The sequence below is a fragment of the Xiphias gladius genome, chromosome 14 (assembly GCF_016859285.1).
Source record: "Xiphias gladius isolate SHS-SW01 ecotype Sanya breed wild chromosome 14, ASM1685928v1, whole genome shotgun sequence".
Taxonomy (NCBI): domain Eukaryota; kingdom Metazoa; phylum Chordata; class Actinopteri; order Istiophoriformes; family Xiphiidae; genus Xiphias; species Xiphias gladius.
The window spans coordinates 25599330-25624259 of NC_053413.1; the positions used below are offsets into that span (position 1 = coordinate 25599330).

The following is a 24930-nucleotide window of genomic DNA, read 5'->3' on the forward strand; positions in this document are numbered from 1 at the left end:
CTTGAGTGACGTCCCTCCCGCTGACTCATGGGCTGCCCTGGCCAACCGCAGGGAACCACCCCTCTGACCGTGGGGGGTCGGCGGCTGACGTGGCTCTTCGGGGGCTCCACCCTGCATCATTCTTGTTGCTGTTGCACCTCCAACAACTCCATGCATCCAAGCGCCAGCTTCAGCTAACACTGCTGATTTCCACAGACTTTTACTTGTTCGTGTCGGCTTTCGTTTTGATAAATTGCATTTGCTTAAGCAAATCTCTTGCGCGGGTCGGTTTGTGATGAACCAAGATCCGCCCCATCCACCTCACAACCACATCTGTGGGGTATGAGTCCGTAACAATTTGTCGACTGGGAAAAAAAAAACATTGCCAGTGAACATGATCCAGGCAGCAATTATTTTTCCTTCAAAATGCGTCTGGCATAAACCTTTTTAGTAGTATACTGTATCAAAGAAATTTCTTAGGGCTGGAACTTGAGTACAGGTTTGTGGTTCCTTTACTTGAGCAGTCCCACTTTGGAAGAGTTTGTACGTTACAACATTCGGGATTTTTTTTTTTCTCAACTGCGTTTATCTGACAGCTGGAGTCACTGGTTACTCGGCAGACGAGAGTCTAATTTTACATCCCACATGAGCTGTTGTCCAATAAACATTTGAACATCTGAATCCCTGTCTTCCTTCCTTTCTATACTTGCCTTCTTTCCTCCTCTCTCTCTGTCCGCCATATCTTTCCTCACATCCTTTCCTCTATTCTAGAATAGCCCCAAGACTATGATGCAAGGTCGCTGAACGACAGCAAAATCCCTTCTTCAATATCAGGACCTCATACTTTGGTACATCTTACTGCGAGTATTCACGTAAAGTAACAACTACATTTAGAAACTCAATAAAGTCTCACCGAACTGTGAAGAAAAATGGCAGAGAAATGGAGGAAGAGTGAATTAAGTAGTCAATGAAATAAGCTTCGGTACATGCATAGTGCAAGCAGGATGGGTGTGTTTGTGTGTGTGTGTGTGTGTGTGTGTGTGTGTGTGTGTGTGTGTGTGTGTGTGCGTGCGTGTGTGCGTGCGTGTGCATGTGCGTGTGTGCGTGTGCGTGTGCGTGTGTGTGTGTGCGCTGGAAGCCCACGGTTAAAGCTCAATACCCGAACTCCAAGCTAATTGCTTCTTATCTGCTGTGGACTCGTCTGACCTCCGCTCAGCTCCCTCTGCTGAATTCAGATACAGAGTCTCTGGCTCTCCCGTCTCTACTACTGCAGGCGCAAGGATCCGTACCACGGCCGCGGTCGCCATGGTTACCGCTGGCGGGAGGGGAGCAGATGTGTCTAAACAATTAGGCTAGAGATAAACCATAAACTGTTGTCTAACGTAGATGACATGTGAGTGTGACCTGTGTGTAGACATTGCCTGAATAGGAGAATCCAGACTAAACGAAATAGATTCAGTGAACGAAAATTCCTTCCCAGTGAAGACGGGGAGGAAAACGGGAAGAGACTTTCCGGAAAATCGTGCAAATCGCTCACTTTTTTAAACATATTTAATGATGGGAATTGGCAGCTGTCTGCTTCTTTGTTTCTCCATCTTTGTTGCTTAGCACTCACCGGATTTTCTCGACAGCATTAAAGTCAGAAGATTTTTTTTTTTTCCTGTCATTTGGATTAAGAGTCAGTGAAGACGTCATGTTTACACAGAAACGGAAATTAAATGTAAGTTTAAAGGACAAGTAGTATTTGGAAGTTGAAAAACATACCGTATGTTCCAGAAGTTTCTCTGCCTATGTTTGTCATAAAACATAAAAGTGCTGGTTGATTTGGCGACACAAGGGTTTTAATAATACAGCTCCCACAGTCACATTCAAAACGACGCACGAATCGACCACTGGGGGCAGTAAACGCACCGTGATTATTAATAAAGAAGACGAGAAGACAGTCAACAACAGCTGTGCTTCCTCTTCCATGAACCTGGCACCAGTTTTTGCCTGTCCAGTACAGGTATGCATTATGTCCAATGAATCCCTTGTGTACATATATATATATATTTATAAAAATCTTTCATGGGAACGGCCGGCACAACGATACCTTCTATAAAGAGGTAACTACTGAATGTAAAAACATTGAAAGATGGCAATAAATAGCATCAAAAATGGGGCTTTATATACTGAAAATCCCAAGGTTTCTAGCTTTAACTTCCTTTCTCATAAGAAGAGAAGACGGCCGACTCTGGTTGAATCACGGTTTATAAAAAACTGGATTGTCTATGTCTGAAAAGTCCCTGACAGCCAGTGATTTTTCTCCCACTTGCTCAGCCTGGAGAGCAGACAGCACCCTGAACAGCCCACAGAATGAGTCAGCCCTCCGCGGCGCAGAGCAGCTGCTTCAGTTCTGACACCAGTGATCACTCTGCCCGCCTGCAGGCCGGATCCTGAGGGCGGATAGCTGCACCGCGGACCTCACAGCAGCATTCGCATTAGCTCTGCAGCATACAGCACGCTGGTTTGTGATCCCTTTCAGATACGACAGCCTGAAACAGCAGGATTTTTTTTTTCTCATACAGAGAGCGGCTATGGATTCGTTTTCTCCTATTTTCACCAGAAGGACAGCTGCTAACAAAACAAAAGCCTGTACTGTCCAGAGTCTCTTGCAATGTAAAGCAGCAAAACCAAGCGCATTGCTACGCAGGTCATGAATACCTGCAGCGTCTACAAACCTTCGAACAACAAGAGTAGCTGAAACGACCTTTGTTGCAAAGGCAGTGAGTGGGAACCTTCTTTCAATAATACACAAACAACCAAGAGTGAGTCACAGTTCATGGTCCCCAGATGGTTTTAGCCTACTGAGTTGTTTCCCCTTGACTTCTCCTCCAATGAATGAATTGAATAACTTGAATCGAACTGTGATAACTTCTGCGATCCCCTGACTTTTCCTTTAGTGCCATCATCAGGTCAAAACGTCACTTTGTCCAGTACTTTGGTTAACGACCAAATAGCTGCAGAACTAATGAATTATTATATTGGCAAATACTAGAGCGCTAACACACTAAACTATGATGAATATAGTAAAACTCTATACCTGCTAAATGTCAGCACATTAACATCGAGCCTACGTACAGCCTAACAGAGCTGCTAGCAGGCCTAGACTCTTCGCCCTCAATCTCCGGTGTCAAAATCAACCATTTCGTACACACACACACTCATGTGAACCTCCTTCCTAATCCTAATCAAAATCAATCCATGTTGGTAGCGTCGCAGTAATCTGTAAATTCGCTTGAGGGGTCGGATAAATTTGCACGTTGCTGTCACGGAGCTCAGCCTTGGGTAAGGTTTGTCTCGCAAATGCAACCCCCCATCTTTGCTCACCTTCGAGGGAATGAAGAGTCCGAAAATGGAGGAAGCTAACATAAAGCGTGCTCCACCAACCACAAGCAGTCGCTAAGCCACCGGACTTCCAACATCACCTATTTCATTTATTTTATTTTCTGGATTGGACGGTTGCTATTCCTGTGACCTCATAATTCACCTGTCAGGAAATCATACAGACAGTCACTGTTTTAAGTGATTAATCAAATAACCAACCAACGCTGTTGTCCTCCTGGTGAGGACAGTGTCCCGGTAGAGTTCAGTTGCTGCAGACTGTCAAACACGAACCTGATTCCTGTTCTTTGGGAACAGACGTGCCTGAGGAGAGGACTGTTGGAAAGCCAGAGGTTTCAGCCAACAAAAGAGGGACCGTTTCTTCCGACATCAAAGACCCCTCCTGCCCACAGGGCCTCTCCAGCGATCCTTGCTCACCGAGCTACCCACCGGCGAATACGTGGCGGTGAAAATAGGCTTTCTTAGCTAAGTCTAATCAGCAATAATGATGACTGAGGAGAATGCCTCCAGTAAAGATGCAGCCAATTTGCAATCACCACTATTCTGCAGACGCTTCGTTGTGACATTACCAAGCTGCCACTACTGCTGCTATGGCAGACCTTTTCAGGAAATACATTCACATACAGTAGGTACAAGGAAAACGAATAGCAAATATTTCACCTCTTTGAAAAAGCACACTTGGTTTGAAAAGGTTTTCCTGTTTTATATTAATCTTTAATTTAACTTGTAGTTTTACAGGTTAAAGGTAAATTAAACATGAACTTTGACACCGTATCTAGCCATGACACGTATGTAGTGCATGTGGCCGTACTGTTTAGAAGTTAAAAAAAACTACCGGTGAAACTAAATACTGGTAGAGTGCATTGAATATAAAATTGGGAAACAAAATGTTCAGGCGAAGGTAACAAATCCAGAGGGATTGTAGGTAAATGTTGTTTAAAAAAAGTACATAATTATAGATTATTATTCACTTATGAAATTATAGAAAAAAAAGAAAAAAACAAAAGAAAAAAAATAAACATGCCCCGTACGCCCTCTTCATCAATTAGACTAATTAAGGAGCAAAATCCATTAAAAGCTGAGTGTGCTGATTGAGTGAACTAATTGTATTTTAGAGATTTTGTAATATTAGAGTTTTTCCATTTTAAATAGGTTTTTTAGATGCAAATCACAACAGTAATGTGCATGGAAAAAGCATTTATGGGTTGAAGGGTTAAAGTGTTGTGTTGGGGAGCAGGTGTTTTCCTCCAGCTGTGATGAATCACCCTGTCTTCTGCCTCCTCCCCACAGGCCACGGGGGGGGGGGGGCGATGCACTGAAACTGCTGGTAGGTTCCTGTTATCAGCCTTCACCTCCTGCCACGGCACCAAAATGTCAGAACTTTGCATCTAATCTCTCTGGTTACACCTGCAGTCCTGCACCCGTGCTTGTGTTTTATATTTCTATAACCACGGAACCTGGGTTTGAGAAGAGAGGATCCTTCACTCCTCTATGGGCAATTTAGGAAATAATTAAAAATCCCATGTCCTTCATATCTCGCTCAAAGCTATGATTTATCAAAAAGTCAAACATAACTGTATTCTATCATCCTGTTCGTATTTTTATTAGAAATAAAAAATGAAGTAGTCATACTGTACATTACACACATGAGATCATAAAACCAAATTAATAAAATTGGCCTAAAAATGGTTTTTCACAGAAACAGCTGAGGACTTACTTTTTTAATCTGGGTTTGACTAAATTTAGTATTTTTGAAATTCTATATTCTTACTTAATATTAATTAACTATTTAATTTTATTAATAATATATGTATTTTACATTTTTTGTTTGTCCACACCATTTTATTCTTTTGATTTTTAAGAATTATTTGTTTTTGGCAACTTTATCCAGGGCACTTGAGAGCTATGTCTCATGTATAAACTGTGTTCTTCTTCTTCTTGTTGTTAGGATAGAGATATTGTTGGATTGTTTTTATCTGCAGGCGCCTTCATTCTTTTATGGAGAGACTCCAAAATGGACAATTTTGAAGAACCCACGTTCCCCTTACTGTCAGATCACAGCGCCACACCGAGGAGAACGCAGCGGTCTGGGACCATGCAGCGCAAATCAGAGCTGGTTTAGGTAGAGCTGGAGACAGTTTGTGTAATCCAGGCTCTTGTTGACAGGCTGCAGGTCTGTGGTCTAGGTCAGTATGACAATCTAACCAGGTCAACTGGGTAATCAAGCTCTCCATCAGCTTTGGCTGTAAACCACACGGTCAAAGTGTCTTTCACACGGTCAAGGGTTTTAGGTTTTGTCATTGCTCAACCATCAACAAGAGACGTGTGAAAAGATGTGGATAGGGAGGCTACCCAGGTACAGAAGAAGCCTCGTGTCACAAGGAGGCTCTTCTTTTATGAGGCAGATGAAGAGTCTTTTTCTTTCTGGCTTCAAAGTCTTGAATTTTTCCATGTTGTGGTCAATGCTGTACTTAACTCTCTCAAGGATGAGTTTTGACATGATGTGAACTGTCAAGGACAACTTTGGTGTTCTTTTGAAGTTCATCGATCTCACGGAGATGTCAAGAGACACTTTGAAGAGTCACTGTAAAGGCTTAGAGAGGAATCTGCTGAGTACACTAAAGACTGACATCAGCAAAAGTGACTGCGGGCATCTTAAACCTTCCAGTTCACCCATGATCAGAGCGACCCATTGTCTGAGCCGGTTTCATGGAGTTACAGGAGTTGTAGCTCGGCGTATTGGTATCTGTCAGAAATGCTGTATCACTTACTGTAGCTTCTGCTGACTGAGGATTTTTCCAAGCTTAAACGTATAAAAAGAAAAAAAAATGCCTTTTATTTGCTACCCAGCGGGAGCAGAGCTTCCACGTAATAATTTCTAACAACATATTAAAAAAAAAAGGTTGAGGTGTGTCTGATCTTGGAAATACTACTGCTACACTCAGTGTCCAATTTAAAGAGCATCTCCCACCCTGATAGACGGTGTCTTAAAAGGCCCTGAAAACCTTTTTTCTCAGTGTACTTCTTACTATGAGCTACATTGTCCTATATGAGCACACCATTTTCTGCCAAAGTTTTAACACTTTTACAGTGTGTTTGTGTATATATACATACATACATACATATATATATATATATATATATATATACACACAGCCTTTGGTGAAAAAAAAAACGTCATCAACACTATTAAGGTAAATGCAGTAGAAGCATTCGTCACAAACATGCAAGAATATCCCTCCTTCAAACATTTTTCCTACAAAAAATGCAACTATAAATCCGAATTTCTGGCTTAATTTGAGCTCTTTTACGTCTGCAAATTACCAGCTTTTATTAAGATAAGCCAAGTAGTTTGGTTCAGACATTTATCTACGTCAGGCAGAAAAAATCTTTCGACATTAAAGCTTTATGTTCCTGCCGCTGCAGCTGTTGGTTTAAAAACACTGACACCTGTATGATTGGAATTCCAGTACAGCTGTGATACTGTATGCTGCTTTGTAGTGTAGGGTATAGAGGAATGATTCATCCTGACTGACTGAACATAGCTTTTGCGGACCACAGCGAGAAGAAATTTCAACTTCTTTTCATACCTTAACGGTTTCTGAGGATGGAGGTTTCAGTAATGTAAAGAAGGTTCAAGGAAAAAAGACTCACACCAGCACACCGGGCTGGTGAACGACTTCCCATCATTCAACATATTGAAATGTGACCTTACCAACAACATCACACCGATGTTTCCCTCCATAAAGTAACATTTATGACTTTTTCTGCTCTCTGGCTCTGAGTGACGACTAACGGAGGCATTCAGTAACAGAGAAAGAAAGGGACATGCCACAAAGGCTTTGAGCCAGAACTACACCTGTTACTGTTCCCAGGACCTCAATCTCAAACTGGGGATCGGAGAAATCTTTATGAAAATAAATCTGCCCTTTGTGTGAATGACAATGAAGGGAAGAGATGACCTGCAGTGTCCTGGGTAATGTTTAATCAACTGCCTCTGTATGAAAGTCTGGTTCACCTGTTTCTTGATGTATGAGGAACTAGATTTTGCCTCGATGGTCGCTGTCAACAACAACAAGGAAACGGAGGATTTGTATTCACCTGGAAAACACATTTCCTGCCTCCATTACTGTGAGAACAAAACATTGGCCGTTGCTGCGAATTGTTCAAAACAAAGGCAAAAGGAAATGCATCGTATAGAAAAAAGCGCCACTGAGTCTATCCTTTAAATTAACAACAGCTCGGATCTCCATTAAAAAAGTCACGTAGGCTCCATGAGAAGTATAAAGGGAAAAGATGGGATTGTTTTTACTTATTGATTCATTTATTCTATCTCCCCTTCCCACCATAACTCTCAGGTCCATAGTGAGACACGCGGAGTTATGAAAACAAATGCCCAAACTGATTATTTGATCTTTCAAACACAGAGATCATTCCCTCATGTTGGTGATTGGTATTCCTCGTAAGTAAACGTCATTAAATATCTGTCAACGCAAGAATACTCCACAATTATTGGCCAGGCATCCAATACGATAAAGTATCAACACATCTAATGTCTGAATTTGGAATTAATACGTACGCAGCAATATTACAGCCCGACCGAGAAAAACAGCCAGTCAATGTTATTGGCCAAAATGAGCTTATCACAGTTAATGCATCTGGCTAAAACTAATGCAGCCCAATACAACGGCTCTGCAGTAAATCCTACATTCATGTAGGTTATACGGTTCGGTTTGTGTTGAAACTGTTTCAGAAACGCCTTGATTCAACTTTACGATCATTTTTAAGGCTTCTGTAGTTTGTGCTGCTGTTGATTTGTATTACATTATACTAAGAGGACTTCCTAGTATTTTGTCCACTAAATATTGTGAGTGAATGTCGACAGATAGATAACAAGAAAGTGCCGGGCGGAAATCCCAGAGACAAATTTGCTATAATTTAGGGTTTGGGTTGTCCTACTCGTTTCTTTAATAAGCAAAATCAGAGGATCCTTATCAAAAATGTTTGTTTATGTTATAAGCTATTGATAATCAGATATATCAGATTTTTTCAACGGTGTCATATCAGTATTGACCTCAAAATTCCAGTGTTGTTCAAGCTTTTACTAATATTTCTTCCGTACTTCCTCTGTATCACTTCTATGTCAGTAGCTTTGTACTCACTCTGTGTCAGTGATGACGTAGCCAAAGACGTCATCGTCAGCCTTCTTCCTGCCGTCTTTGACGTCCAGTTGAAGTTCGGGAACATTCATCATCTTTTTGTGCGGCTCCTCGTACACAAGTGAAGCAGGAGGGGGCGCCACCTCCTTGATCCAGCCCTCCACCTCCGACACCTCCTCCACGGACTGGGTGGCGTCCTTCTTCTGCACCGTTACTCCTGCCTCGCTGGTCCGACTCTGGACGTTCTCCAGCCCCACCTGTTGGCCAATGGGTGTCTGCACGGCGACGTCGTTGCGGTTTCTCACTGAAGGAGAGGCGCTGAGGGAAGTTTTGTCCAGGTAGGCAAGAAGTTTGGTGACAAGACTTCCACTCTCGGCCTGAAAAAAAAAGTCAAACAAATATTCTGAGTGAGAAGGTAAACCAATAAAACTGAAAATACAAACATTCGAACCAGAAACAACCTTGTTTCCATTTCGGCAAACCGCAACTCTTAAAATTGGCACTTTAAAATCTCAAAATCCGGCAATTTCTTTTTAATGGGAGAAAAACGTGGTTTTAGACAGACACCCCAGCTCATTATTTTCTGATCCTGTACAGAATTCTAGGTGTAAACTTTTTTTTTAAATGCGCTACCTTCTAAGGTCCGTTTTAATCTTTCAAAGCGGCCACACACAGGTGTTTTCATTCATTGTGCCTGATTAGACCTCATCTCAGTACTGTGTGTGTGGGTGTGTGTACCTGCTGGGCTTGATCGACATCCCCCTTGTTGCACCCGTTAAAGCGGGCAAGCCGTTGTCATTCCCGTTTGCTCAAAGTGTTTGGTGAAATCACATCATTTACGACTAAGCAGACGTCTGATCAGCCAGAATAAGGGAAATCACCTGTGTGGGTTTGCATTGCCAGTAACAAATTTCTGTCCACATACTTCTGTTTTTTTTCGTTTGTTTGTCTGTCTGGTTGTTTTTTTTTTTCACGGGTTGGGCTCAGTCTCTTAGCTCCAATGAAGACAAATCTTAATCCTACAGCATTCAGTGACACCTTAGACAACAAATTGCTTCCAGCTCTGTGTCAGCAGTTTGGGGAAGTTCCTTTCCTCTCAACATGACAGAGGTCCCGTACACAGGGCCAGGGCCATTAAGAATTGTTTTTTCCTGTTCAGCACCTTTGGGATGAACTGGACGCCGACTGCGATCCAGACCTTAGCACCTAATATCAGTGTTAGACCTCACTAATGCTCTTGTGGCTGAATGGGAACAAATCCCCACAGCCGGGTTCCAACATCTGGTTTGAAAGACTGAAAGCAGAAGAGTGGAGACTGAGAAAAAGCAGCAGATTAATGCTCATGGTTTTGGACTGACAGAAAGATCACCCCGGGGTGTAATGTTCAGGTGTCCATATATTTTTGGCCACGTAGTCCACCAAATATTTGCTGCTTACAGCTTCTCACTTGTGATGTTTTTTTATTTAATTTTTATTCTCTACATTTGGGTTTTTTGACTGTTGCAAAGGCAAAATAACCAATTGTAACATGTCGCTTTGTCTTCTTATAACTCGCAATCAACATTTGTCATTCTTATAATCAACGAAGTAGTTAATTGATTAATATGTGATGAAAACAATCATTGCTTCAGCCCTAATTTCCATTTTCAAAGACTGAATCTCTTGGGGGCTGAAAAAAGGGTTAGATTTTTTTTCCCCCAAATATTCTTTCATTGTTTCCCTGTGACATTTTGTCAGCTAATCAGGGGGTTTAAAATACTTCCAATAATGATATTGTAATTTAAATTTTGATGTTTTTTATTATGTGCTCCCAAATTTGTAACCTTCTTCAGGGTAATTACTCGTCTTGTCAAGATCCATAAGCCAGCATAGCTACAACGCTACCTGAGCCAAAAAGTTACTCAGATTGAACTTGTTCTGTTTATGAGCACTTAAAAATCAAATTTTCTTTACAATATCAGATTGTTTTCGGGACCAGCAGGATGGAAAAAGTCTTGAGGGATTTTTCAACAAGCAGGCACAGAATAAGAAATGGGTACAAGGAATAAGTACAGAGAGAAGACACACTCAAGCACTTACAAACAAACCGCATCAGAAACAATCAGACACATCTCTGAGCTCTAAATCATTAAGTGGGATGAGACGTTTCAGTTTAAAAATAATTTGTAATTCGTTCCATTTATATGGTGCAAAGTACTGGTCTTCCCAAGTTCAGTATTTACAAGTGTAGAGGAGCCAGCCCTCAGATCTGGTCTGGTGGCCAGTTTAGAAGGGATGTAGTATAACGAGGCACCTTTAGTAGGAGACATTTATAAATAAAAACGATGTACAGTAAGTATGTAGTTTTCTTGTTGCTAGTGCGGACCAGCCATCTTTTTCCACAAGATTGAGTGCTAAGTTGATCTCTTGGGCAAGAGCGTGTTGTTTCATAATCCCAGAGTAAGAGCACAGCAAAAGTCAGATTGGTGTTACAAACATTTAGGATCTCAGTCGGAAACAACAATGCGGGTCGCAGCTCCGGAAAAACCCTCGACATTGCCTAGGTGTTGCCAGGACTAGACACCTATTCAGTGTGTCAAAAGAATGTATCCCTGGGGGATTGTAGCACGCTCAAAATTCAGCGCTGAAACGAATGAACTCCATGTAGTACTTGGCAAAATGTGTTTTTTTTGGGGGGGGGAATTTTTAATTTGAATGTATCGGTGTCATTATTGTTATCAATCGTAGTATTATAATAAGTAATATTTGTAGAAGAATAACCTGCGAAACCATACTGGAAAATTATGATCTGAATACGGGATTTAGTTTGACAACTACAGTAGCTTCAGAGCAGTTCAAAGTCTGGCCTCTACAAATGCCCCAAAGGTTTTCCTAAAAAACTAGACTTGGTTTCCTTTCTACGTATAACCCTAACCGTCAAGTTATTCTCTCACAAGAATATCGAGTTCCTGCTAAAGTCTCGGGACAGTTACTTCACCTTTGTACAGTAGCTGATGTCAAACACAGTTTGAAGTTCTTTTGAAAACTGCAGGGCGTAAGGTTCATTTCCCTCCGCATACAGAATATTACATAATTGCTCATAATGTCAGCCCTCTCTTTGACATTTAAAGTTTTTTGTCTTACCACAGAGTGAATGCTCACCGTGTCCTTCACATTTTGCTCTTCTGTATCCGCGTGGCGCTCTGTCGGGAGGAACGAGAGTAAATATATGCGTACACTTTGTGTTCGTCAGAGAGAGGAATAGAATGAAAACGTTATGTTTTAATCAAACAGCAAAGCAGCAACCAGGAACATCTTGGAAGTAAAAATGTGCACAAAGAGCTAATAACCAGTTGCAGGTCTCCAAATTTCAAGGACAGTTTTTAATTGCAAATTCATCCTTCTGTAATATTTGACTGATTAGCTCTAGTGGTAATTATTGTTTTCACTGGTTTTTTTCTTTACTAAACACTGTAAAAAAGATCAGGAAATGTGCAGTAATAATGTGTCTGCAGGCTCCTAAATAAGTCAGTCCATACTTTTGATTGGAGTGGTCTCTGTGGACACTGAACCATTAAAAGTGGCTGTGTTTATACTGAGCTAAACAGGACGCCTATGTATTTTCATATTGATTTTTATGTTGCATTCTTGTGGCCGGCTATTTTAGAGCTCCTTTCTTTGTTTAATCCAACCTACATAATTATGTATGTACTATAGACTTTCTTTCCAGCTTTTGAACAGTACTTTAATTGCGTAAAAACACAAAATAAATCACTATAAAATTACCTTGAAGTGCTGCCGGCACTATAGGAGTGCTCCCCTGTGGTTTCAGAGTTGGAGCGTTCTCCAGCAACTTCTCCTCTTCCTCATCTCTAGCAGCCTCCTCCTCCTCTTCTTCCTCCCCATCCCTCAGCTCTCCCTCCAGGTCTCTTGGTCCAGTTCTAACCCGAGTCAGACCCCTGTTTATTCCCGGGTCCTGGTCGACCACCTGCAGAGCGTCAGCTATCAGGCTGGACAGCTGATCCAGGTCCTGCGGCGTCAGGTCGTCCATGTCCACGTGCTGCCTGCCAACGTTCTTCAAAACGTTCTCGATGAACCGCTCTGGAGGAGAGATGGATGTGACAGAGGTAAAGCAACACAGTCTGACAGAGGCTGTCCTTACCAGAAAAAACAACAGCAGCATTGATTGTGTGACAAAATGCTTAAAACGACGTACAGTTACTTGAGATTGAAAGTTCCTCTTCACCTTGGAAACAGTAGTTGACAAAAAAATCTCACCACCCGGTCCATTTCGTTGCTATTCTAAAGCTTTCAGCCTCAACGTGAATGAGACCTCGTTAAAGCAGCTGTAATCAATATTTTTTTATAGTACCAATGTATCAAATGACAATGTGGCAACAATGTCACAGTGTGGAAAGTGTCTCTAGCAGTGATGAACCCAGAATGAATTATCAGCTGAATCTGCAGCTCCACCCAGCTTGATGGAGCTTTATAGTGAGTTTCAGCTCATTGTTCATCTGTCCAGACCACGACTTTAGTGTTTTCAGCCGCAGCAGGCAGCTGCTTTCACAAGAAAGCTCTTAAAACCCACTGTCCACTATCTGCTCAGCACCAAACAGCAGACCAGCCGGTGAACATAGCGGAGCGTTTAGCAGCTGAAGAGCCCGATATTTCCCTCACGAGCTGGTGGAGACCAAAAACAGAGCTAAAAATAGAGGGAATACTGGACTTAACATTCATCAGGCGGACACAAACACCAGATCCTCTTGAATTATTGTGTTGCTCCGTAACTGCTGGATATGCGAATAAGCAACTGCTTGTTAACATGATCACTATATCAACTTAAAAGGTGATGATAAGTCACTGCTGTTTTCACAGCTTGTTTCCCCTGACCTGAACAAAAAAAAAAAAAAGTTATGCAGATTTAAATGCTCGGAAAAATGGGAATCTCATTTAAAAAATAGCACATTTTTGTATCTGCTACGGCGTATGCTGTGATATGATCGAAGGCTGCAGAACAGCTACTAAATGGAGCTGGTAGTGAGGTTGTTTTGTCAACAACCTATGTTTATGTTTTCCATTATAATGACTATCCTTGGATAGAAGGAGCATGGTTTTGCTTCACACAGAGGACTGCGGCAAAAATGCAGTGTCATCTGGCAGCAGGTTTAAGTGACCTCCATGTTTGCCACGATGTAATGCAACAACATATGGGATCATTTTGTGTTGACCAGTCAAATACATGCAAGTACACAATTCCGTAGAACACTTTGTAACATGAGACCCGTAATTCTACTGTCAGTCAATGTGGTTTCTTTTAATCATGAAGGCAATCTTTCCCTTCCCTTAAACAAGTAGGTGTAATTGCCTAAAACTAGTCAACCTTAACCATGAATGTGGCAGGTAAGTAAAACATGAAATGAACAGCCTTATCATGTCGTCCATGTTCACAGTTTTTTCTCCTGAATTACATTTTCTGAAAATATAGTTTACATGATATTATAGCGATCCACTCCAGTTCAACAAATGTAAAAAACTGCAGCTTAGAAAAATAACCACAAAGTTGAATCGAATCCTCTCTGTGCTTTTTAAGCGTTGATAGTAAAAGCGCTAAAAGATGAAAGATGTGTTTGTATGTGATTGCTGGATGATGAGACCGCCCCGCAAGTGAATGACGCGTCTTGCCTGAACTACAGAGAAGCTCTACGTCTTAGTATAAACCTGCTCATGATTTTCTGATGTTAAAATCGATCATGTCGCAACTTAAAACACGTACCATCCACGGACGTGAGCGGGTCCTTCACTGAAGCCCCTTGAGTTCTTCCCATCTGCGGAAGCCTGGATTTTGAGGTCTCTCTTTTGAGCCCAGAGTTTTCTATCCCGTTGCTGTAAAAGGGCTTAAGGCGAGAAGGTGGGGCCTCGTGCTCCTCGGGGCTCACCCCGCCACCGCGAAGGGACAGATGCCCAGAGAGATACTGCCTCAGGGCACCCAGGAGAAGGTCACCCTCAGATTGTGTGGCTAGAAGATGGTTGGCTACAGGTCTCTGCTTCTGCAGAGGTTGGAGAGATGAAAGGGAAGTGAAGCTGGAGGGAGGTGACTTCTGAGCCGAAGTCTGGGCTTTGGAGCGATAAAAGTCTGCAGGGATGCCAGAGTGGAAATGGTCGCTCTGAAAGAATGAAGAAAAGCACAGGTATTCACATACAAAAACTACGAAAACAGCTAAATGAATCCATGTGGATACATATTTAAAAAAAACTAATATGTTCAAGGGAAAGTAACAGACATGGTAGGAGAATTTCAATATTAAAATCCAAATTTGTCTGTACTGCCTAGAAGAATTTAATATCGCAAACTGGGCAGCTGCCCACATGTTGTAGTGTCATAGAGCAAGAAATTGGACCCCAAATTACTCCACTTGTATGTGCACGGGAAAAAAAGTAAGTCACTTTGGAGTTCGAAAGCAAAATTTAAAGATTTCTGCAGAGAGGAGGAGTTTTCATCATAATCTTGATTCTGTGTTGATGGGGTGTCCTGGTGACCGGGGGGTTTAAAGGTGCTGACTATGACCAACAGCCACCGATCGAGTCCTACCAGGCACCTTTGTTGCTCGTCATTCCACATCTCTCTCTATACTCGTGTCCTGTCGCTTCTCTCTTGTCCATTATTTAACAAAGGCATAAAATAGCCCAAAAAATATAATTAAAAAATATTAGAAAAAAGTGAGTGTCCTAAAGACTGTGCACACAACAAAACTGGACTCAATGCAGATGCTGGGATCAAGAGGAATGTCCCGTGGGCTCTTCCACTATTAAAAAACTGGAAAAATATCCTGACACACTGAGCAGAGATGTGGCTGTGCAGCCCAGGAGTGAATGTATGCAACTTTATGCATGTGAGGTGAATGCCAAAGAGCACGTTGCTGAGCTAAAATGCACACTCATCCTGCCTGAGCAGCTTTGGTTAATCATTGCACTTCTTCACTTCATCTGCACTGCATCTGCTGTGTTTTTGCTTCATCTCTGTGGGACTGCCTGTCAAACACAGTCAGTCCTAAATAAATGTGTTGCAACCTCTTTACTACTGGTAAAACGCTGGAGCCTTGCAAAATAAACACATGTAGTTTTTAAAAAATATATTATATGAAAGCCTTCTTTATCAATATACTGAAATGGTAATCTATTCTTTAAAACTTTTTACTTCTTGTCAAATAAGGACTTACATCTTCTGTTAATCGTTATAAAATAACACATGGCAAGTTTACTTTATATAGCACAATTCATACACTGCGGCAGTCCTGAAGTGCTTTACATACACTTTAAAATTCATTTCCAACAAAATATTTAAACTCAAATGTACGCAAAAGCACTTTAACAGTCCGTTACTGTGCTTTACATAAAAGATATTAAAAGAATGAATTTAAAAGAGAATGTAAAGAGATGTATGCACATACTGTATGTAAATTTAGAGGCAAAAATCAGACAGGAATCAGAATATGGTCGAACGCTACCACTCCATTCAGTGAGAGCATTTCAATGCAGAAGCCATATTTTGCTTTAATATTACAGACTTCCATCCAACATTTGAATAAAGTAATTACTCACATGAAAATAAAGCCCATTTAAAAAAATAAAAAAAAAACAGGTTATTAATCCATTTATGCAGTCATATTAACATTTCCATCAGCTACAACAAAAGCAAATTGTCACTGCCGGCTCCATTAACGCCCACCTAGGAGCACAAAAATGGTACAAGCCTGAATAACGTTAACATTATCATAACAATACCGACATAAACGGTTAAGTTCCTCACAGTTGTCGTACTTCTTTATGGCCTGTATGTGCGAGGCCCCTTCTGGTAAAGATACTGCCGGGATCTTTATTAATCTATGTCACGCAGATGATGCAGTTTATCCCACTCGCGCCCCCCAGGACCCCTTGTCCTCCTGTTCTGTTTCGTTTCCACCAAACACGTAAACCTGGATAGAAAAGGCCACGAGCCCCCGAGCAACGCCTGCAGGCTTCCGCGTCGTCTTACTCTGTGAGTCTTTGGTACAATTCCCCAGCAGGAGAAAGGTCTCCGCGGACATGGCGGAGGAACCAGTCACATGGAGAGTTATTAATTAGAGCACTGAACTCCTGAACTCTCTGATGGTATTATTTCGCTCGCAACGGCCATGCTGGGCGAAGTCATCAGTTAGGATGGAAAAGCGAGAGCAGAGTGACAGCAAAGGATGACACTGGACTCCCCGTTGTGAAGGTGTGTGTCTTTGTGTCTTTGTGTGAGTTTTTATATAACTGGGTAGTTGTTTGAGTATGTGTGAGTGTGTGTGTGTGTGTGTGTGTGTGTGTGTGTGTGTGTGTGTGTGTGTGTGTGTTCGTGTGTGTGCACTCTCTTTTTTTTGACAGAGGCAGGTGGCTGTGAATGGAGGGTGGGGCTGCATGCAGATGCTGGGGCGAAAAACAAATGCTCCACCTGCTCTTCACCAACATTCAATCACTTTACTTTTTGGACTGTCAGATATCTTGCAATACAAATTAATTAAAAGATTAGACTCTGTTCTTTGTGTATTTACTTGAGAGCTCAAATATGCAAAGTGGCTGGCAACAGTAAAGAGTCTTGATGGGCTGCAGTTGATTCAGTTTTATCACTATTCTGGAGGATGTAGTTTGTGCTGCAGTTGAATTGTACCGTGTTAAACTGACAGGTGTTTCTATTATTTTTCCGCCCCATTTATATCCATGAGGATAGGCTGAATTTAAAAAAAAAGAAACACCTCTCTGTGTAAATGTAATACAATTCAACAGCGGCACAAACTACATCCTCTGAAATGATCATACAGTTGAACCACACCTCTGTAAAACCATCTGAATAAAAACTGAACATTATAACCTTGATGAGAGGAGGATTTACTGCAGGACACTTGTATTAGATTGCATTAGTTTTTAGCTGGGTGCTCCTAATAAATTGCCAACTCAGTGTAAAGCCAACTTCACTTCAAGTGTGTATTTTACTTTTATTAGAGAGACAGACTGTAAACTCAGATCTATACCTTCATTAGTGGACCTGCTGAGTCATTTTGTATTCAACTTTTTCAAGCAATTAAAATCAGGCTGGCGTTGTTTTTATCATTCTGTTTAAAACTTCAATGCATGATATTTTATTTGTAAAATGTTAAAAAGTGAAAAAAATCCATGTGAAAATCCAATCCAACTCAAGAACTACTCTTGATGTCCCCTTGAGCAATGCACTGAATAATTCACTATCCAGAAAAGGAGCTGTTTAATAATTGACCATAGGAAACTGGTCGGACTGATCAGATCCAATTGATTAACATGAATAATTTGCAGAAATGTGGTTAAAACTGCCTTAAAGTGAAGGACAATGGTAGTATTAGGTTATTTTCAGCCACCAAGATTAAAAGATAGTTGCACTACACATCTGTATTTAAATTATTTGAAAAACTGGGGGTATGTGAAAGTGTTTTAATAAGACTGAATATTGGAATCTAAGCTCAGAAAATCCTGTAAAAGCACAAAGAGACGCACAGAGACCAGGAAGAGACAAACTGAGCTCCCAGGAACCCCTCACCTTGTCAGGGTCACTCAGGCTGGCAGCGGACGACGTCTTGGGGAGGAGGCCGAGACGTTGAAGGTACGTATGCAGGTTTCTGCTGAGCTCCACCTCCACTGGCTTCACTCTCTGGTCTACTGGGTCCATCGCTTCGGGTACTGGCCTGTAAGACGGAGAGGGGATGGGGATTAAAAATTTGCACATCTAAGTTGAACCAACCATGCACTGTCTCAAACAGTGTTTCAGCATTACAGAGTACAATCACAAAATTCCTCTTTAAGAAGTGATTAGTTCTTTGAATGTAACCATGTCAAGATGGACTGTTATTACTCATCATTTTGTCATTTCAAATCCAAACATTCACACAAAAGTTTAGAAGGAAAAACTTGTGATTTTACTAGCAGAGCACATCTACACAACACATCTTCTTTTAATTAAAGTCAAATCAAACTATCTGATTACATAATCATTTATTTATTCAAACGTCTAATTTATCAAACATTTGTTTACCCAACAGCAGTAGCATCATAAGCACGATTTCATTGATTCATCCATCGTTACTCATACTCATTTTTTCCATTTCAGTCGTTGATATGAGCAAACAAACAACACTGAACAACAAGCAGACTAAATAGCCAGTGAAACTCTCCACTGAAACCAGTACTAGTGAAATCCCTTAAGACGAGATTTGGACCATGGTGGGACAGTGGGGCATCTCCATGGATCACAATAGTACAGACCGTCTGATGGGTAAACTAGGTGACCGTCTGACCTGCTGTCGGTGTTGTAGACAGGTCCATTCTGCTGCGGCCCGTAGGGAATCCTCCTCACTTTGGACAACTCCTTGGACAGAATCTGCTGGGTGGTGTCATCTTCCCAGGTCAAGCCTACAGACAGAAACACAGGGAACCTTTAGAGTCACATCAGAACATAGAAGAACTCCCGGATTTCTTTTTCTGAGGCCAGTCTGCCCCTGTGTCTCTCAGACGGAAAAGAACAAATTCTTAATTGAACTGTGAGTAACACTGCAATGGGGTACTCAAAAAACGTGAGTTGTATTCATGAAAAAAGGTCCAGCTGAAATGCAGAGAGGATGGTCTAGAAAGAATGATGGGAAGTTGCTGAGCATGCACTTGCTTTCCTAAACTCATTAGGTCACTCATTAGCAGAGGAGATGGGGCAACAGCGCCGTGTCCTTGGAGACTCTGGTGAGCGGTCGACTGTGTCAGTGACTAAGCAGAAACCATTTCTCCTCTCCTCCTCCTGCCACAGTTCAGTAGTACAGACTTGATTCATTTCACAGGCGTCGACTTGATGTCGTTAACCAGCGCAGTACACAATTCAATTGAATTCGATTTTATTTATATAGCACCAAATCATAACAAAGGTTATCTCAGGGCACTTGTCATACGGAGCAGGTCTAGACCGTACTCTTTATAATTATATTTACTGAGACCCAACATTCCCCCATGAGCAAGCACTTGGCGACAGTGGCGAGGAAAAACTCCCTTTTAACGGGCAGAACTAAAGAAAGTTACAGAAAGTTGCTGGTCATCCAGCTCTTTATATCCCTAAGGCAAGCTTGAATTTCAGCGAACTGATTGGTTTCATTCGGTTTAATTGACAAGTACAACTTGGTATCATCTGCATTACAATGGAAGTTTATGGAGTGTTTCCTAATAATAGTATTGCCTTATATAAGGAAGCTTATATAAGGTGAATTGAACTGGTCCAAGCACAGAACCTTGTGGAACTCCGTGACTAACTTTTGAGTATATGGAGGATTTATTGTTAACTTGCACCAACTGAAATCGATCTGATAAATAGGACCTAAACTGGCTTAGAGCGGTTCCTTTAATGCCAACTTAATGTTCCAGTCTCATAGAATGTCATAGAATGAGATGGTCAACTAACTGCTAAGCCAAAGTAACTAGCAGATTTGAACACTGTGAAGTAGCGAGAAAAATCGCTACACGAAGGAGAGAGCTATGAGTGCTTGAGCAGAAGTAGTGTAAAAAAAGGGAAGAAATGGTGAGGATCCCGTCTCTTTCGACAATCGACACACTTTGCAAGTGGGTTGAGAGAGAAACTTGTTATCTAATAATCCAAATTTCTATAAATGTATACATGCACAGCTACCTTTTCATTCCTGTTTTCTTTTAAATTTGTTCCGAAAATTTGTTTTATGTGACATTGTCTATTTAAAATTATTTTAATCCGTCTCTAATGGCAGTAATTTTTCTAATTCTATGCCTCAACTATCACTGTTACTATGACTATGATACATTTTTCAATCTTCACTTAAGATTACATTTGTGCACTAATTGTCCTTATTTGGTACCATTTATTAAATGACTGATTCCGTATCAGTGACTGAGCAAAATTTATCTGTATCGGCTGCTGAAACAAGTGGACACGCTGAGGAGCAGTTTGGGCATTTTCTTCGGTAACGTTTTTATCACCTGGTCGTCAAACCGTCCCGGCACCAAAGTCAGCCAGACGTTCTTGTGCATTTACTGGACCCGGCAATTAAAGAGTATCAACATCAGCGACAAAGCAAAACAACAACAACAACAACAAAAAGAATCTCTTCTGCATTTCAGGGAGTGTACAAAAGGACAGGCTTGATGAGCTGCTTGGGCATTCACGTCTGTTTCTTATGCTTAAGATGCATCCAAACACAGCTTTTTGGCACCCGAACAGAGGAGCAGGCGCCAACACCAGATGGTTGGAGGAACAAAATGTTATCGGAAATATGGCCGTACAGCGCAAAGCACAACATGAATTGCGGCATTTGGCAGATCCGCGACGACGTGCCTGAAAGATTCAAGTAATACAGACTGCAGCTCCAGATGTGATGCCACAAGTTGTGGGTCCAGCGCAGAGGACAGCACACTTAAAATAAGAACGGGAACATCACCGCTATCAGCTGCAAAACCCTTTGTCTCGAGTTTTCAGGGAGAAAAGACGTGCCTCAGTCTGAGCCGAGGGAAGAGTCAAACTGAATATTGAATATGTTGACAGGAGTTTCTTATGCAGTACAACAAACAAACTGAGCCATAACTGCAGAAAGCGGCCAAGAAGAAAACAGACACTAGTTATCAAATCCATGATGAGCTGATTACTTGTTGGAGTTCATGATGAACCCTAACCCCAAAGGCGAGAGAGACTGGAGGTAAACAACAGGGAGAAATGGAGGTCTTGAGTTTTGAGATCAGTCAAAGTCTAAGCTGTCGCGGCAACACACACACAATCACACAACCAATATTCACTCTCTTTTAGCTCCGTTTTCTCTCCCTACGAACTCCTGAGGGAAATATTTGGCTCTTTATTGTTTACTAATAAAAAGCAATACAAAAGGAGTTAAAACAGTAAGCAAAGCATTCAAATGTCTCTAACATTTCAGTTCTGTCAGAATGACCAGCTGCATTCCCTGCGTACAGCTCAGTTAGTAGAACAAGGCACCACCACCGCTTGGATCTCATTCTAATGTTGATGGTCAACCAGTAACGACACATTTTCTAACAACTGAATCCGCACTTCCGCCTTGATCAGAAGCGAATCTAATTAAACGAGATCTGCTCATTACAGAATGTTTCGGCGCGCGGACACCTTCTTTAGACCACTGCGAAATGAATTATGACCCCGACTGCCGCAAATCAGGCACAAGCTCCTCTTTAACAGCTGCACAGCGTGCCAGGCCAGCTTTTGCCGTCAAAGAGCCATAAAACGGAGCCTTTAATGGCAGCCACGGTGGCTGGGAAAACGGGCGCTAGCGGCGGGTGAACAGACGGCATCTGACACGACAGGTTAATAAACGTTGGAGCCCCTGCCAGGATATTCAGAGCTACTCTACGCTTCTCACAGACTGAACGGACCACAGCAACGTGGGCAGGAGGCTGCCGGCCAGTCGAGGTGGAAGGCAAAGGGCGGTTGGGGTGAGATGCTTTCACATCTGAATGGCTGACTAAATGAGATTCTGTTGTGCGAAAGGGATAGAGATGCAGGATGTTTTGGGGGCAGAAGCTGGCACTTTTATCCAGAAGGCGCAACAGCAAATGAGCTTCAGTTCCTAGATGGCCTAGAATACAGGCAGACAACAGTGAGGAGGTCAGAGGTCAGGGCCTTTGTGCCTGGACAAAGAATAGAAAAACTTGGAAACTCCAACTCATTTCAACTCTACTTTTTCCCCCCGATATGGTAGTTTTCTGTTCTACTTTTTCTCCTTTTTGACCAAATTCTGTGTGTGTGTGTGTGTGCGCTCCACAACCACCAACAGTCGTACTCAGTAGGAATCACACTAATTACAACCGTGGGCAGAAGCGGGCACATCTTCCACCACTTCAGCGCTTTATTTATCCAGACCACTTATGCTAATCTAAATTCCAAAACCTGAAGCGCAACCACACTCACTGCAGCATCTTTCAAAAAAACAGCAAACAGAAAGATGAGAGAGCAGCACATTAACAGCAAAATAAGTTTGTGTTCCAAGTAAGTAAGTCCTCCGAAACCACCCACACTGCTCGACCATACCAAAAATAACTTATATGAGTGGTCGAAGCAACCTTCCAGCGTTGCACAGTGGCGGCAGGTGTTTGTGGCATGTCAGATAGGCTTGCCTGTCTTCCTCTTGTCTCGTTATGTTTTGTTTTTTTTCGCTTCGCCAATTTTCAGAACGTCTTTGCCTGGAAATGTTTCCCATCTTCAAGCATAGTTCTGTTGAAAAAAAACCAAAAAAAAACATTGTGATACGATGGCTGTGTATGGGTGTGTGGGGTTGCATTTTTTTTGTTGTGCTTAAATGTTGGTGTATTTATCTGTTAATTGCCACAGACACAGAACGGATTTCCAAAACACAACGTAAGGCTTGAAAGGTCATTCTTGATTTTGGAAAAAAAAAAAAAAAAAGCAGTTAGACAAAGATCCAATTCATCAATTTACTAACCTTAAAGAGGAACTGATTCTACACATCAGAGTCTGTTATTAAGTGTTGGGCCGTACTACCTTATATGTGAAAATTTGGGGCTGAAGACTACAACTAAACCTCAAGGCTTCATTAGTTGCTACTAGCAGAAGACACCTGAATCTGTACAACTGAGTGGATCGAGTCCAGTTGCATTCAAGATATCTCTGGTTCTGCTGCATCAATTTTGATGCTTTTTTTTTTATTTTTGTTACTTTCCATCATGAGTCAGACAATATAACCCAATATAACCTTAGTCCTGTACAAGAGACTGAATGAACACCGCAAACAAACAACATCAGCTTTTTTTATGAGCACCAGACCAAAATCAGCCACAGCAACAACTGGGAAAGGGTCAAACTGATCACTCCAACAGCAGGTTCCATCACCTGACACGCACATCCACCTGTTATCAAGGGACCAAAGCTCGATCCAGAAAAATCTAGAAAATGAACGTTCAGTTAAGATATTGTCAATTTATCTGGGGAAGTTTTGAGATATCTGACTCTGAAACCTTTGACACATCGCCAATACAGTGGAGGGGACTTTAATTTTGATTTTGTTTTTTTGTGTATGTCCAGAGCATTTTAAAAATGTAATTTGAAAAACTCCAGAGCAGAGTGTTTTACCTGCATGTCCTCCTTGCTCCGGATAATCCACAGACCTCTGATTTAACAGTATTCTCTGGAAAGACTTTCTACTTAAGAAATAGTTCCAGTGAAAACTATTGACAGCATGGTCTGGTAATTAGAAATCTGGGCATTGTTTCTGGTCAGAGACATTTCTGTTGAGTTTTTCAAATGAAACTTCAATTGTGAATTTGTGTTATTACCAAAAACATTCATTTCCATTGTATTACGGCGAAAGGCAGGAATCTAAGGGATGGATAACTCAAAACCTGGACAAATAAAATACAAAATTAGCTACTTGGGTTTTGTTGAACTGATCCTCTGAGAAAGATTTTCAGTAAATCATTCAATGGTGTAGAAGAGCCAAACAGACTTTATTAAATAATATTAAAATACAACACTTCCCTCTTTTTTAAGTCTCTCAAGGGTCTTACAGAGAGGTCAAGTAGGCTTTCGATGTTGTGTGCAGACTGAAGAACAGCATTGTCGTTGTGGGCTGACCCTGGCGAGGCGGCTTTTCAAATGTGCTGCGAGAGAGTCAGGAAGTTACAGCTTTTGAGTGCCTGCGTGTTCGTGTGTGTTTGGGGGCGGATGGAGGAGGGTGAACAGCAACAGCTGTCTGAAAAATGTAAGCCATTAGAGAGGATAATACTGGCTTATTAGAACTTCGGTCTCTTTTCTTTTTTCTTTGGCCTTCATTTCTACTGATAACATTGTACTCTACAAGTTTACTGCTAAGATCTGGGAACATGGTGGTGACATTTCTAAAAACAGGTCTGATATGGCAAAAAACGACGAGAGTCAGACAATTAGAATGGTTGTTATGAATAAACTCCAGACTAGCCAGGCCTAATCAGAAGAGAAAACAAGAACAAGCTGTAAAATTATGACCAAAACGGCCCAAACGTTTGGCCCGTTGGACTTACTGTGGTTTAGTCAGCCATCATGTGAATTAGAGCTGAAACAATTAGTTGAGTAATCAATTTGCTGATCAAAATCTAATTAATCAGCGACTATTTTGATAAATGTTGATGATTAGATGAGAAGAACAGCACGACTCTCACACAGTATCGATCAGAGAGTTAGCTTAGCTTAGCATAAAGAGCAGAAACGGGAAACACCTAGCCTCCTTGTAGCTGCCCGCTGAATAGACAGACGTGACAGTGGCGCTGATCTTCTCATCTAACTCTCAGCAAGAAAGTGAATGTGCGCATTTCCAAACGCACCGTTGTGGACGGGGGTCCCAACTATTTGAAAGAAACAAGG

The 24930-nt window shown here is 41.6% G+C and overlaps 1 protein-coding gene across 1 annotated transcript in view; it reads right to left on the reverse strand.

The window, feature by feature from the left end:
* The window catches only part of LOC120799458 (receptor-type tyrosine-protein phosphatase N2-like), a 218019-nt gene that overhangs the window by 152495 nt on the left and 40594 nt on the right, over positions 1-24930 (reverse strand). Inside the window, exons 4-9 of the mRNA XM_040144688.1 lie at positions 18845-18959; positions 18091-18235; positions 14278-14668; positions 12288-12602; positions 11646-11704; positions 8526-8899 (exon numbers count right to left, since the gene is read on the reverse strand). Of these exons, the coding sequence (XP_040000622.1) occupies positions 8526-8899; positions 11646-11704; positions 12288-12602; positions 14278-14668; positions 18091-18235; positions 18845-18959 (1399 nt within the window). The remainder of the gene's footprint in view (positions 1-8525; positions 8900-11645; positions 11705-12287; positions 12603-14277; positions 14669-18090; positions 18236-18844; positions 18960-24930) is intronic.